This window comes from Phodopus roborovskii, unplaced genomic scaffold, assembly GCF_943737965.1.
Source record: "Phodopus roborovskii unplaced genomic scaffold, PHOROB, whole genome shotgun sequence".
NCBI classification, from domain to species: Eukaryota; Metazoa; Chordata; class Mammalia; order Rodentia; family Cricetidae; genus Phodopus; species Phodopus roborovskii.
In genome coordinates this window covers 37,168,207-37,185,220 of record NW_026126469.1, presented here as the reverse complement: position 1 = coordinate 37,185,220, position 17,014 = coordinate 37,168,207, and the positions used below count along the sequence as shown (strand labels likewise).

Below are 17,014 nucleotides of genomic sequence, written 5' to 3'. Positions count from 1 at the left end.
GCTTTTGTAGAATGAGAATTGAAAAACTAAATTATACCCACTAACTATGTTTTATTCATGTTTAGAAGGTATGGGATATTTCACTGTCTTAGGCATAGCACAGAACAGTTATCATTCTCAATAAAAGAGGGGAAACAGGATGGTATTTTTTAATGGCTGCTATACCATCTTATCATATGTCAAAAAGACAGTAAAATTAAAGTAATGGTTAGATAATTTAGATCCCAAAGCACTTTTGTTCATTTATCAGTATTTATTATGTAAGTATAATAAGCCTGCTACTCCTTTATACCAGAGCCAATAACTTCAACTTTGCTCCCCAATAGACAGTGATAGAGTGAATGCAATCTATGTCCAGGGAAAGGGGGCATTGATCATAAAACCATTCAATCATTCCAGCTCCCTTTCAGCATTTTTATCTGACAACAGAATAGACTTGAGAGTTAAGCAATGTCTTCTAATCATGCTTGTAAAATGCCGTTGGCTCAGATCACTGCAGTTATTGACACATGACGGGAGTAACATAATGGAAAACTAAAGAATGTGCTTTATTGGCTAATCAAGGTTAAGGTGGTGTCTGGAGAGTATGGCCAAACTACCACTTTTAATATATTAGATTGCTGGAAATATTAATCTCAGGAATATTTTGGAGAAAAATACTGTCAGTGTGTATGAAAAGGCTTAAACGAGTTCACATTGTTGGATTCTACTTTTCCAAATTGGGAAGTGTTCTTTGCAGTATTTATGATACTTTAGCCTATCAGTTTTATTAAAATGGAAAGCATGAGAGTAAGCTGAATATGCAGCAATGAAAAACAATGACCAAGTGAATGTCAGAGGACCATTAAGCCAGGGAGTTCACACTGGTGCTGCTATCATATGGTGACATATAAATTGGGAAAAAATTAAGCAAATTTATCTTTTTCCCCTTTCATCATCTTGATACTTTCATTCTTGAAGTTTAAGAATGTAAGTATAGTTGGGCATTGGTGGTGCACCCCTTTTATCCAAGCACTTGGGAGGCAGAGGCAGGCAGATCTCTGTGAGTTCAAGGTCAGCCTGGTCTACAGAGCTAGTTCTAGAACAGGCTCCAGAGCCACACAGAGAAACCCCTCTTGAGAAACCAAAAAAAAAAAAAAAAAAAAAAAAAAAAAAAAAAGTAAGTGATTTAGGAAAGAAAGTTTAAGAATCAAATATATACTTTTGTATATTGTGAGACTCACTTATCTAAAGGAAAACACTATAAGCCAAAAAGTTCACTGTGAATATTTATTAAATGGAAGGATTATGATTCATTTTGATTTGATATCTGTTTTCTAACATTTCTATAATGACCATAAATTAGTTATATGGAATGTGATCATGAGACATGGAATAAATATGGTGGCAACTTCTAACTAATCTCGTTTCTTACTGGAAGTTTTAGAGGGTAAAATATGGGTGCTAATGATGGCAAATTGGAGAAGCAACTCTGAGGAATGTGGCTAGGAGTCTTCTTTGAATTGGAGCTGTTGGGAGCAGACTGAGGTCCAACATTAGCTATGGATGGGGAACATGAGAGATGACATTGGAGAGGGTTCCTGGAGTCTCCACAGTGGTAGATCTCGTTTAAGTGGAAGGAAAGAAACCTGTTAGGCAAAAGACTCACCTGTGACTGCCCCTCCCTCCCTTTGTAGCACTGGGTGGTCAATAAATTCTCTTAATTTCTTCAATCTCAGACAGGCAGAGGAAATTTAGCTATAGAACTGCAATGGAGTCAAACACATCTGTCATTATAAAACAGAGGCACAGAGTCCTGGAGCATAAACAACTGTGAAGAAGGCTGTTACCATCCTACTTTGCTGCAGGAATCTCTGAAAGTAGCAAATCCAGCTGAATCCAAACACTTCATAAAAAGCACAATCAAAGGCAGCCATTTCTTTGCAGTGTTATAATGCACTAAAAGAAGAAAAAGTTGAAAATACCAGAAAAAGAGTTTTAAATATAAATTTATCAGAAGGAAATAGCATAGAATAGGAAAGTGTTGTAATTGAACATGTCAAGAGTGATTTTAAAATTACCAAAAGGGTATTTCAGTCACAGTGATTGAATTATAGGAACGTAGGAAAGTGAAAATAGAAATACAGCTATGAGGATGTGAAAAGGGAATTGGACAAATTTAGATGAAAAGGAAGATGTGAATGGAATATTATCATAGGAGTAGAGAGAGCCACAGAGTAATAGAGCATAAGAAATAAAGAATGAAAGACAAAATAATAAATGTAAGCTAAAAGAAACAACTGTAAAAGCAAAAAGAAGAGACTGATGTAGAAATGACAGACACACAAGAAGGATGATAAAGGGAATAAAAACATATATTCATGTATGCATATGTGCATTGGGTATGTATTATATTATATAAAATAAATACAATGTATTATAATGAAATATCTCCAAAAGAATCCAAAATAATAGAACATTATTTTAAAATATAATTTAAGAGTACTTTCCTAAGATGAAAAATAATCACACTGATTTATTGAAAATATATGCTAGGTGAAATTTAAGGTTTCCTAAAGTAGAAACTAGAAGAAATTGAAAAAGACATAGACAAAAATCTTAAAAAATGGGAGACTTTATTCCTCAAGAAACTTAGTTGAGATCAGAAAATAAGAACATTTCTCAGAGAATAAGATAGACAGTGATTGAGGAAGGCAACTGAGCTCAACGTCTGAACTCTGTGGGCATGTACATCCATACAGGCAGAGATGCATACACATGCACACGCATGTGCACACACATACACACACAGACATGTGAGTGTGCATGTACACACATGCCCTCACACACACATACACACACATGTGCAAATACACTCACACACTCTCACACATGCACACACATACACAAATGATACATACATACATATATAGATAGATAGATAGATAGATTATAATAATATCATAAAATACAATGTCTTGTCACATGGACATTCTAAAACTCAGAACTAATACTTGAGTTTAAAAATGAAATACATTAACTATTTAAAATACATTAAGATAAAGATTATTTGGGGAAAATAGTGACAGTATAATGTGATAAAGAAAAAAATTGGCTTGCTGATACATACAAAATGCAAAATGTCAGGAAGGGAGTAAGTATGAAAACCAGAGAGCATGGTCCACAGCATCCCATAGCAAAAGCCCTAATATTAGCAAAGGATGCAGTGTTGTGCTAGAAACGAACAGTAAGTTCTAAGTGGTAAGTTTAGAAGAGGAGAATTCAGTGTCTCACCGAGTACAGCACCCCAAGTGTGAGGGGACGAACAGGAATTCAAGGAGAAAAGAAAAGGTCTGGGGAATAAATAACTGAGAAAAGTATAAGTCCTATACTCCACTCAATACAGTATAGTAAAACCCCAATAGAGTATGAATTTAAACGCATAAAATTTATCTTTAAAAGTAACAGAATAAAATACATAAAACATCTTTAGAACCCTGGAATAAAGCCAAACAACAAAATAAGGCAACTTGCAATATTTGTAGCAAATCAGGAATCTTTCATGAATCAGAACAATGAAGCCCAAGGCCATAGTTACATATAGGTAAAGAAAATAAAAATTCACAAAATATATGAAAAGAGAGATAAACTCATTTTTGGTAAGAACGGTTTACATTAAAATTACATGGGCATATTTTCTTATTACTATCAATAAAACAGAGAACAATACACTAATATATATGTATATTATGTATCATACATGTATATATCTCCAAAATGAAACTATTATAGAAGACAATGTGGCAGTATATATTGTCTTAGAGATCTGTGCATTATTTGTACACATTTAAAATGTACTTCTAGGCCATTAGCTTTTTATTAGAATGAATAATCAAAGAAATCAATTGTATCTAAATAAGGAATGACTAAATAATTCTAGCATACATGTACACTGGAACACTATACAGTTGTTTAAAAATAATGAGGGGGCTATTTAAATACCTACATAGAAAGATCTGTAGAATGAACTGGTAACTTAATAATAAAGAATTAAAGTAACAATATATTCTTACATGAATATATACTTATTTTTGTTTAGATCCTGGGAGAGTACCAAGTGAAAATAAATATAGTGATCTTTTCTATAATGTTTCCAAGTGGATGTGGTGTGGATAGGAAGATGATTTTGCGTTGTTTATTTGATATTATTTGGACTTTTGAATCCTAAGATAGCATGACGCTCCTAAAACTGCATGTAATCCTGTGATCAAACACTGCTCTGCTTACATTTTACAATCTAGTCGTATTTGTCATAACTGGTTGCTTTATATATATTCTTTCAATTTGTTTGCAACACTGAGAGTTCCTTTTTGCTTATAATATAATGATGATATCCTTTGTACCACAGAAATTAATCTACAAGACCCAATTGATTGGTGCATTACAATGATGCCCTGTTTTCACATTCCCTAAAATATAGCTGTGACAAAGATCCTCAGACGACTGTCATCGAAAATGGCAGAAGCCAGCGGGGCCGCTTTTCATTTGAAGTGTTCCGTTTTGTGAAACACAAGAATCAGAAAATGTCCACTGTCTTCCTGCACTGCCTCACAAAACTCTGCAGAGCTGATGACTGTCCCCTCCTCATGCCAGTACGTTTATAAGCAATTTCATTTTAACTCACTGAATTAATCTAACCTGAAAGATTATTCAGTATCCTTAAAGTCATAGGCCAGGGGGAGCTATGACTTGACCATCCAATAAGGATTTGTGGAATGTTTACTTTGTGCTAAGCTGAGGATGTAGTGATGAAACTATTATAGATTTGAATTCAATTGGCTTATCTTTCTTTTGGGATCAGGAAAGAATGGTTCAAAAACAAAGCTAAAACAGGCATAGCAAAGGCAGACGAGTACCTGGGTTGAAGTAAGAGGGAGTGATTGCTGTTTGAGGAAGGAGAGGACAGACTGGAGTGACAGGCAGAGGAGATGGTCTGGCTTGTGATTCTGAGGATGGATGAACTCCAGCAGGGCAAAGATCAAGTGTGAGAAACAGACCATTCCAAAGGACCCTCAGGAGTTATAGACACATGTGGGTGGGAGGAGCAGAAGACCAAGGGAGACATGAGGAGGGTTAGGCTGGTTCTAGAAGGCAGATTAGCGCCAGATGGCTCAGGAATCCTTTCAGCTAAAAAATAAAGTTACTGAAAGATCTGGATCCAATGAGATGCAGCCACAGTCAAAATATAGGTGTTGCAACATTGACATTAACCTGAGAACAAATATAAGCAGGTTTTCAAATGAAAATTAACTTTAATATGTTTGTATAAATACCCAATCTATGCAATAAATATGAAGTTATTTCTTCAAGTCATTGATTTCTTTAGTCATAACTCACTGCATCTGATGGAGGCAAACACAGACTTCACATACCGTGGGTCTGTGCTGGCCAACATTTTAGGAAAGAATTTATTAAAAGCTTGAGAGACATAAAAGTAACAAAGTTTGATAAACACAGCTAGTTTTCAGGAGAGCCGTTGAGCTATGTAAACTAATGAGGCAATGCACAATTACAGCGGGGGAGGAAATAAGAAACGTGGTTCAAGCCAGAAGAAGAAACACTGGAGTAGTTATATGCAGAGTAATTAAATAAATGCACAGAAGGAAATGAATAAAATTAAACATGTGGTATGTCTTCCAAAAGAATCTGCTTTCCAAATGGTCATAAAGAAACAATTTTGTGCTGGTGTGGAAATTCATTTATTTTCATTAACATCTCAGATTTGTAGCAACAGAAAAAGGAGAGACGCTGGGAGCAGGACAACTTGGGTTCCCCAGAGCACTTCTGGAAATGCAGTCCTGTCTGCTGGTCCCATCATCACTCGCAGTGGTAAGAAAGCCCCTCCTTTTGTATGCAACAGGAGAGGAAGCCAAAATGGCCAGCTACTTGTCCTCCAAGGGGAACTCCAGGTTTCTAAAGAGCATTAGCAGTGAGACTGGTGAACAATTTTAATACCACAGCAGTTTCCCATTTACTCAGTGTCTACGCCAGAGGCAATGTGTCTTCCCTACATTCCTTTTGTTTTACACTCCACCCACCCACTCTGAAAACACACATAGTGTAAAAGTTTCATGTTGTGCCTCCAATTTACGCTTCCTGCTTATTCGCTTCCCCTTGTGGCTTATTTGTGTGGCTTGTATCCACCTTTTCCCTTGTTAAACTAGAGCAGCAGGAGGCACTGTCATAAGCCTGGCAGCCTCATAGGTATACAATCCTGATCCTCTAACATAGTTTCCTTGGAGATGACTCAATAGTTTAGAGCACTCACTGCTCTTGCAGAGTACCCAGGCTTGCTTCCCAGCTCCCACTTAAGTTCACAGTCTCCTGTAACCACAGATCCTGTAACCACAGGATGCACCTGGCCTCCAGGGGCACTAGCACTCCCATGTGCACACATGTGTGCATATGAACACATAGACAAGATGGGATCTTTTAGAAAAGCATCACTTCTCTTTCTAAAGTTACACTCTCTAGGAGCCTTTCCTTACCCTACTGCCCAAGAAACTCTGCTATCTCTTGTCTTTGAAAACTATCCTAGTAAACATTGTTGAGACGCCCAGTTTGAGTACCATTTGACTCATTGCTTTCGTATTGTCCTTTTACACATTTATGTGAGCAGATGGACATGGGGTTAATACACATATTCTCAAGGACACAGTTTTTTTTTCCCCATACATTTATGTAAAAAACCACACAGATGTGACAAAGAGATATGGCTTTAATTCTGTATGAAGCTAGAAGTTTCCAGAATTGACTGGATAAAGCAGGTAGAAATAACAGTGAAACTGAAGTTGGACACACTTGACTCTAGGTCTAGCTTTTATTCTAAAAAGCCATGTGACTAGTGATTAATAACAATATTTACCTGACATGATTCTTCTTATTAAAATACAGAGTTTTTAAAGGTAGATTTTGAGATTCTTTATAACGTAGCGGTAAAATGTTCTAAAATAAATAAAGAGAGCAATTTTGGTTTGGTTATATGTTAATAATGTTTTCTCAATTTTGTATTAGCAGTAAGGCTGTTATTATCTCTCAGTTAATTTGTCTTTACCTTTTTTGCCAATGTCACCTACTTAATAGTAAAAAAAAAAGTTTGCCTGAGATCCATAAATAATTAAGTAAAAAGTACTTTAGCCTAAAATATGCATGAAATTGAGTTAATTATTCACTTCCTCGTGTTTATTTAAGCATATCATTATTGAAAAAGACGCTAATAGGACTTTTAAATAATGTAGAAAATTATTAAATGTAAAATTTCAAACTTGGTCTCTACTCTCTGAGGACTTGCCTGAATGTTTTGAAAATGACTACTTAGGGTTTTGTGAAAGACCCAAGTATTGTCTATAACTAGTTACAAGAAATTGCTGATGGAATTATATTGTATGGAAGTCTCATATTTCCAGAAATTAGAAATGCTTCAGGGCAGGCAAACAAATGTAGAGTCATTGTTTTTACTAGAAAAGAACTTTGAAAGAGATATCTGTATCCACCTTGGATAGATGCTTTAGTTAGTGATCCTGCTTTCTACATACCTAGCCCAAGAAAATTTAAACAACATAAATTTTGAATATTTGTTAGTGTAAGATAGTTTTCAAAAATCACAGCAAATTTAAGACCATCAAGCCCTATTAAGCTAGCCATTCAGGCTTCTAGATTTCACAAAACCCATGTGTAGATCCCTAAAATATCTCTTCTTTTAAAAATATTTTTATCAGTATGAATGAGACTCTCTAGTGTATAACACATATGTGTGGTTGGAAGAGAACATCAGCTTTTCCTGGAGCTGGAGTCACAGGTGATTATGAACCACATGATGTGAGTGCTGGGAACCCCATTTGGATACTCTGGAAGAGTAGCAAGTACTCTTCTCTGACCTGCTATTCTCTAGCTACAAAAGTGTCTACATTCTTAAAGCATGAGAGCCCCAGAAGACTGCCTCTGCTGTCACGCTCAGAGTTCCTCCCTTTTGATTTATGAACTGTTCCCACCTCAAGCATGTCCCTAATCTGACACATTCTCCATTGACAAAACATGGAAGGATAATTTTCAGATCTTTGAGACACTTCTGTGTCCTTCTCGATCACTCATATTATGTTCCTGTTATTTTGGTAAGTAGTGTGAGGTTGGTCTTTTAAATGGCCTCATTGTTTACAGTTCAATATATCAACATTGTAATAATGCAAGATCCATGCACTCCTAAAATTCCACAAGAATGCAGACTTCAAGCCATGTCTACCCTCAACAAATCCCATGCAAGCTTCCTAGCCAAAGTTATCCCTTTTTCTTTTTCTTACAGTAGTTTCCACTTGAGTCATTTAAAATTTATCGCTTCAGGACTAATGATGGGTTTTCTATAGAAAAGTCCAAATCAGGCTTGGTTTGCTGTCTCCAAAGTCCTTTTGCTCAATTTACTCAGGGAACCTTTCCCTGACCCAAGGTAGCTGGTTTGGGTCAAGTTCAATAAGTTGAAAATTCTTAGGAATATTTTTTGTTTTGCTTCTAAGTGAAATCAAATCTGCTTTGGTTATTTTTGCTCAATAACATTAACCCTTTTGTTAGCTAATTTATTAAAATGCAAAATCCTCAAAATTTTTGCACTGTTCTTACTAAAAGCTTTCAAACATTGATAGTTCTAAGGTAGACAATTGCCTGTAGCAAATAATTATACTACAAATTCGGGAAAACAATAAAAATTGTTTTGTTAACATAAGTTGTTACGAATAACCCAAAGCCACTGTCTTGTTCAAGCAGTGTTATGGGTAGTTAGTAATTCATAAGAGCATGCTTATTTAGTCCCTTCATAGGACAGGCTCTCAGCTGGAAACTGACCCATGATGTGGCCCCTTAATGATTGTAGGGCTCAGGGCTAGACTGTTAACCCGCATTATACAATGGGAAAATTTAAAAAGTTCAGTGATTTTTAAAATATAAAATAAAGGCTGCACTTTATGGGATAGGAAATTAAACATTTTTAAGTTTGCTAGAGATAAGGGAAATATTTATTCTCTGTATATCTCCCCAGTGAGTGATGTTTATATTTTTCATTTAGTACAATTTTGGTTTTTTTTTTTTTTTTTTTGATAGGAAGAAAACATGTAATATAATAGCAAAGTGTGTGCCATTTCCAGCTTTAACAGCTGTGGTTCTGCCACCATTGCCTTTAGCCTCAGACAGCTGTATATGCACACATATATTGAAGATCTCACTAAGTTCAGTATTCAAACTTATCTGATTCCTTCAGACTTCACGCCTTTCTTTTAGTATATATGCACACATCAAGACCAAAAGAACTGGAGGGAACACAGAAGTGAATGGTGACCTAACACATCTGCTTCTTCTTTGGGCTTGAAAAGTGTTATTTATTTATTTAATTACAACAACAAAACATATTAGCAACAAGAAACACAAGGGCAATTCTCTACAAGAATCTATTATTTAAATGCAGTCTCACGCTGCATTCAAACAGAATGGGGTTTGATTTCAGCTCTCTGACAGCAGTGCTTTCATTTTCTCTGTGTTAGAACCTGGAGCTAGTGTTTTCATTTGACATAAGGGGTTTGTTCCTAATGCACAGGGACATTTTGTTTATAGAAAGCATTCATTGGAATATCCAGAATATTTCGTTTTTTTTTTTTTTTTTTTCAGTAGTGGGTGGTACTAGGAATGCAGATGTTCTGATATTCTTTTAACTTAGGATACAGAAAATTGTGTGTGTGTGTGATGCTTATATAGTCATAGCATCTCTGCTGCTGGAAACATCATAGGTAGGAGCTTTCTACTCAAAGCAATCTTAAAGGAATTAAATGCATCCCCTCCCAGAGAATGTATAAAAATGATTCCAGCTTATCCAGTGCACAGGACGTGGACATCTTTCAGATGAATTGCCACAGTCCATTCACCCCATTTATTTCTATGAGAAAGGAAGCAACTTTATAAAGAGACCTAGGAAGGAGGCTAGGTTGTTCCTGTGAATGTTGTTTTTCTTTTTTGTGCTATTACAATACACTGCACATTGTAAATGATCCTCTGTACGAGTACCAAAGTACACTGTAAGCATCCTCTGAGTATTAATGCACATCATGAACTATCCTCTGAGTATCAATGAACATTGTAAATTGTCCCCTGAGTGAGTACCAATGTACATTGTGAAGCTTCCTCTGAGTATCAATGAACATTGTAAATTGTCTCCTAAATGTGTGCACATGTGCATTGTAAAGAGTTCCCAGAGAGGGTGCCATATTAGTTTGAAATCTGTATTTCAGGACCCGGTAACAGAACTGTAATGTTTGCTATCAATAAAGTGTTTGAAAAGACACAGAATCAGATATTTTATATATTTCCCCAGGGCCAACTATAGAAAATATGTTTGATTATGGAGATTAATAATCCTGACTATTAAATATTTTCTATACTCAGGCAGTTTATACTATTTTAGAACAAAAGCCTCTGAACTGGAGTCCTGATTTTAGCATATGTATTCTTTGCCATGGAGGCAAAGGCCCCGGGTGGTTTACTCAGCAGTATAATGGGGGTAGCAATAATATCTAAGCCACAGGGCTATAATGGATATTAAATGTGACAATGCATGAAATAGCACTTCATGAACTCTATGGTGCTACGCAATTACAGATGCATTAATTGGAAAAAAAATGAGTATAGTCTGTAGTCTACTGTATATGTCTTATGATTTAAATAACAACCACAAACATACATGTACCTGTTAACATGAATATGAAATACTCTAGCTGCTGGTTCAACGGTTAATTTTAACATGATTGCAAATTTTCCAATATGAATGGGGAAACTAAGAAAGTGTGCTCATTGTCTCTGTCATGTCCACCAAAGAGGAATTAGCATCAACTGTGTTAATCTTCAACGTAAAAGATACAGCTAGAACTTCAGCTCAAGCTTTGCAGTCCAATTGGCCTTTTGTTTGGTTATTGAGAGTGAATTCATCTTCTTGGATCTCAGAATGATGTTTTTGCAGATTATAGTAGGCAAATTGGCAACACTTAAAATAGAGTGACACCAAATAATGAATATTCCTCTGCAACAGAATAACAAATGGCAGGTTATAGGCCCATATAAAATGTAATAGCTGTTAACAATTACTGCCCTCACTAACCTGGCAAAGAGAAAATGATGAAACAACGTTGGCAGGAAAGAATGCAGTTTAATAAATTTTGTGATGTTATTTGTTGACTTGTGGATGAAATCTGGTATATGGGGAGTAAACAATAGAAAAACAGAAATGTTTACAGGATTTCATTCATGAATTGTGCACGGTGCTTAGGTGAGGGGCTGGTGAAGAAAATAAACAGGGCTGAAGTTTCACAGTTAAGGAGTTAGAATACACACAAGCAAATGTTTGGAGACACATTTTCACTTCTGTTTTTCTCTTCTCTCTCTTCAGATGAGACTCCAACCAACAATTCACAGCTTGGTAAGATAATTAGCAAATAAAAATCTAATGTTTCAAAATATTTTGGTGATCTGTTACGAAACTGTAGTCAACTCTATAATGAGCTCTATTTGCTTAAGTTTGCTACATTTTAAATAACAGTTCACAGAGGAATGTTAAACCCATATGTGATGTGTTGGTCAATTTTTATAGAATTTTTTTAGCTTTTCTTTTTGCTCTTTTTGCCTTTTTATGGGCTACCATACAATACTTCAGGTGTTTAGTAAAATTATAGTTAATGGATTACTGCATACTCCAGTGTGATGCTGGGAGGTAGTGATAAGGGCTAATCTGTAAGAGTAGAGTGGAAGGTGGTGAGATGAACACATTTTGAAGACTTTCTAACCATGTATGATTCTTGCAGGTTCCTTGAGTGTGCCTCCCTTCCAGCTGAATGCCACCACCAGCTCTCTGATATCAGGAATGGTCATTCTGGGAGTCATGAGCTTGTCTCTCCTCTTGTGCTCACTGGCCCTTCTACACAGAAAGGGTTCCAGCAGCTTGGTATTGAATGGTGTAAGAAATCCTGCCTTTGAGTGACAATGACAGGTTCTGTTCCTGGAAGAAGGCTTCATTTACTACTCCACATAACTGAGTTCAGATTTCCATCTGAATTGAATGCCAGCCACATTTGAGGGATATTTTTTTTTGTTGTTGTTTGTTTTGTTTTAGTTTAGATATATTTCATGTTGTAGCTCATGAGTGATAAGATAGTGAAAGAGTTTTGATGATATAGTTACTGCCACCTATGTAAGTGGCCAAGCCTGTTTTTCTATCATCAATGGGAACATTGACAATAAACACAAATATTCAGGACTTGGATATTAAAAGGTCAGTCATTTCTCACTTTGTTTATAATTTCTGTTAATTAGTGATGTAAGACATAAATGTAAACACAGAGGGAAAATAATTTGTTTCATTTTCTGCTAAACAGTTCAGCCCAATACAGTAATATTAAATTGTATATCTGTTCCCAAGATATACTTTTGTTTTATTCCAGCTAATTCAAGCTTAAGGCTACATTTTAATGTGGCACCTGAGATTTAACTACTATTTCTATTGACCTGCCTGTGTCATGGGTTGATTTTTATTCCTGATGACATTTATTTAAAAAGAAAACACCAAACAAAACTAAAAACACTCTTGGGATATATATTTGTAAAAAAAAATGGTAAAAGTAGTTGTTAATGCCCAAAGGATACAGTGTGTCCTTAGAAAATTATTCCTTTGGATGTTCATGTTTGTGAGGCCTTGGTCCTGGTTCATATGACAGCATTAGCACAGACTAGTCCTCCTGCCAGGTAAACATTCTATGTGTCCAGCAGCAAGGGCATTCTGGAAGTTTATTTTTAATTCAGAAGTCATTGCACTGTCAGCAACATACAAGCACGATCTTCCTATTAGGGCTTTTTTTTTTTTTTTTTTTTTTTTTTAAGCAACCCAGCATCCTCTTTATCCCAGAACAAAGAGGAAATGTAGATCAAGTGAAGTTTCTAGATTACTCTCATAGACACCATGAAAAAGTTGTTCTTTTGTCCTAAACGTTTTATGCCAAGTAGGGACATGAATGGTCCAAAGGAGCTATCTTTATATGATGTCATTTTTTTTTTTTAGATGTCATGCTCATTATGGAATGAACAGTGAACAAGTAGCTTTCCCTTGTACTAAACAGTGAGGACATTTGATCCTTTAGCAGTTTTGCAAAATATTTTTAAAACCAGTTTTTTAAAAAACAATCCATGTTTAACACAAAAGCAATAAAAATATCAAAGTTTATTTTATGTTCAAATTATTCCCACATTTGAACAAGTAAAAGAATCTAATGACAAACACCAAAGCCTAGTGTGTGCAGCTCCTGGTAGTGCTGTATTAACTGTAGAGATTTGATGTCACAACTGTCATTTGTGACTCATTATTCCAGACAGACTTTAATATGCAATGTGTAAATCAATATTCAGTTTTAGATTTGCTTCAAGGGGAGTATGTACACTGCAAATTAATATAATAATTAAATCAATCACCAAGTTAAAAGACCACCCTTTCTCCAATTTGCTTGACTATTTCGGGAGCAAATGTTTATATTACAATAATTAGCTATATAATTACCTCAACTTCTCTATTTCAAGGTGGGTGTACAAAGTGAAGGGGGATAGGGAAAAACAAATCCTGGGTAATTTCTTCACTATTAGAAAAATTAAATCACTTAAAAAGTCAATCTCGCCTTTGATTCTGCCCTCCGTCTGTGTTAACGTGATTAACTGACCATCACATTGTATGACCCTCTGTGATGTGGACAGTCCTGAAATCCTGTGATGAATCTGTCTCTGATGCCTGGGGGAAGGAGGTGTTCGAGCTTAAGCTCTGTGAAGTAGATATTAGATCACTAAAGCTGGTTTGTGTGAATTCTCTGCCTTTGGATGGCTGAGAGTGCTCAGCGTGGATGGCTTGCTTCAGTTTTTGACCTTTGAATCCTACACTTCATTTCATAGGAGCAAAAAACACGCATCATTTTGGAAGCAACTTAAGTCTCGTTTTACCTTCAGCTGACCTTTTATCATGAACAAGAGAAGCAAAGATATAAAGCAATTACCGCATAACACCCAAACTGTAGCTTTTATTTAGTTATACTGAATTTTTTATTTGGTTATTATAGTGGGAAGAACTTACAAATATGTGCAAATGTCTTTTCAGTTTTAATACCTCAAAGTGTTTATTTTTTTCTGAGCTTCAGGGTTAACTTCTGATGACATATAAAATTAATAAAATAATTATAAATGGATATTTTGAAAATATTAGTTGTTTATTCAAGACAGTATTTCTTTTTCCTGCACTCTGTAGCCTTATTTTTTCATGAATGCTGAAAAAGTGACTCTAATACAAGCTTCAACATGGAAGGCGGGTAATATCTATTGACCCATGAATCTGTCCTAGTAGCACTGGGCTTCCTGGCCACAGGGCTGATTTGGGACCCTTCACTAACTTTCAGTCAGGAAAGATCTACCCTTTACCTGGAGTGTGAGCTCTGACTAAAATGGACTTTCACATTTTGGTGGTGTAGTAAAAGGTGAAAAGGAAAGGAGCTGGCCTTTTGTGCAGTTATGGGATGCAACAGGTTCTGGCTGGCATCCGTCCACCTTAGGGAAGGTGAGGTGGGAAACAACACAGTATTTACGAGCACTCCTGTTCTGGAATCAGGGAGAGGTCAGTCTTTGTGAATATGACATGGAATTCTCGAGTACTTGGAATTAGCTTAGGAAGTGCTGCCACTTTGAACATTCTTGGGGGACTCTGTGGCACATGAGGCACATGAGGACTCTGTGGACCTTTGCAGTGAACTATCGGGAGCCAGAAGCAGAAGTCCATGGATTGTACTGCCATAAAGATATATAACACATAGTTTCTTGAATTCTTACAGTACTTGGTCAGAGACTATTATGAGATAATGGAGAACCTGAACATAGATACTCTCATTCCATATCTGTAAGTAAAAAAAATAAAAATAAGCTGATCATTGATGGCTTGCTTTTGGCAATGAGAGGGAACCTTTAACACAAACTGTCCCCATTTATACTTTGGAAAAGAACTTTAAGATGTGGTTAGTAAACAAAACAAATATATGTGTCGAGTAGACATATTCCTCAGAATTCTATAGGAAAGACGAAATACTAACATATATAGTTTATAAATAATGATGCATGAGAATGGTATTTATACACAAAATAGAAAGTACTATGATATATACATATAAAAATAAAAGGGTAGATAATGCATAAAAGGGAATTGACACACACTTGTTGAGTCTGAACAAATAGAAAACCTGCTGTAGGGAAGGTAGGTTTCAGGGGATCTGATGGCATAGCTACAGTCAGAAAGCCAAGACCAGGCCCTGGAAGAATTTTTGCCTCACTTTGAGGCAAGGGCAAGATAGAAATAAAGTCAAAGCTTGGGAGGCCATAAGGAAGGAGATTCCCTTCTTTGTTTTTGTTCTGGTCAGGCTTTTAACCGACTGGATGCATCACATTGGTGCGAAACAAAAGTCCCTACAAAGTCTGGGATATTAGGGAATGGATGCATAAAACACGTTAGGAACAGAGGATCCTAAATTAGTTCTTGGAGGGGACAGACTAGAATTGTTGGTAACTGTTACTCTTAGGCTATAAGATACAGTCCATCTCCGGCACAAGCTCAGAGTAAAGGGAAACAAGATAAAACTTTCTATTTTCACGTGTGTGAGCATGCCTTGCCCAACAGCTTTTGGGAAAACTGTATCAAGTCTGCAATTCCAAGTAACACAGAGAAATAAAATAGCCTTGACTAATGTAATTTTCTGAAAAAGCAAGGGAATGCCTTGGTTTGAGCTGGGTTGGGGTTGTGCTCATCTCTACTGTATGTGACACTTAGAAATCCTTGCTAAGTTGTCTTCAGTTTTAAACCTCTACAAAGGGAAATTGAGAGCTATGATTGTAATTTCAAATTCCCATGCTCTTCAAGAATCTGGATATTTCTTTCTTCACTTACACTTTTCTCAGTTTTCCTTTCACTTTCTATGAAGAAGAGCATAGAGCTGCTGCTGTGGAGTGACAGTCAGAAGCAGTGGGGTCCATGCTTTGAGGTTCACTTTCATTAGGAACCAAGCTGTGTTGGCATTACACAGGACAGAATCCATTTCTAAGTCATCTTGCTTGTCAGGCTAACCAAGCTAACAACATAAATTCTGGGAGAGCAGCGGTGGCTTGACAACTGCATGCAACTCTGAATCAAGTGTGTGTTGGCCATGAAGCCACTTCTTCTTTCCTATGTGGCTTTGCCCCTGTGTGTTTAAAGTTGTGAACAATCACCTAACATGAGAATTTACCTTAGAGAATATGTTTTTAGTAACTGTTTACTTCTTGGGAATTAGAATCAACTTATTATTTAAAAGCTGTTATTTGTTACTGTAGAGGTGTAATAGACAGAGAATTAAATCAGCTTGCTTTTTTTTTGTGAAAGAAATTGAGTACATTTGAAATTCAAAAAGATAAAGGCTGTATTTTTAGGTATCTCGCCTCAACCTCTGAATACAATATGGAGGAAAGTTGATAAACTCTCTCCATTAAAGTATTCTACATTTTTTTGTTTGTTTGTTTGTTTGTTTGTTTTTTGAGACAGGGTTTCTCTGTATTGCTTTGGAGCCTGTCCTGGAACTAGCTCTGTAGACCAGGCTGGCCTCGAACTCACAGAGATCCACCTGCCTCTGCCTCCCCAGTGCTGGGATTAAAGGGGTGCCCCACCATCACCGGGCTGTGTGTTCTTAAATTTTTAATCCCTTCCAGTTTGTCAATGGGATATTTAAAAATATAACAAATACTGTGGTTAAATCAGTAGAATGTTATAGTTATTTAATTAATAAACTGTTGAAGAGATTTTTTTTTCTAGGCTAAAACAGTGTATACACATTTGATGTTACAGTCACAATTTTATCTATGAAGAAACTTGCCTCCTACTACTGTACTGGCTTCCAAATCCCTTGAC

At 36.1% G+C, this 17,014-nt stretch overlaps 1 protein-coding gene across 1 annotated transcript in view; it reads left to right on the top strand.

The window, feature by feature from the left end:
• Positions 1 to 12,068, top strand: part of Zpld1 (zona pellucida like domain containing 1) — a 37,015-nt gene extending 24,947 nt beyond the window's left edge. The window contains exons 7-10 of the mRNA XM_051190973.1: positions 4,460 to 4,631; positions 5,760 to 5,868; positions 11,456 to 11,485; positions 11,868 to 12,068. Of these exons, the coding sequence (XP_051046930.1) occupies positions 4,460 to 4,631; positions 5,760 to 5,868; positions 11,456 to 11,485; positions 11,868 to 12,043 (487 nt within the window). The 3' untranslated portion in view covers positions 12,044 to 12,068. The remainder of the gene's footprint in view (positions 1 to 4,459; positions 4,632 to 5,759; positions 5,869 to 11,455; positions 11,486 to 11,867) is intronic.
• The last annotated feature ends 4,946 nt before the right edge of the window (positions 12,069 to 17,014 follow it).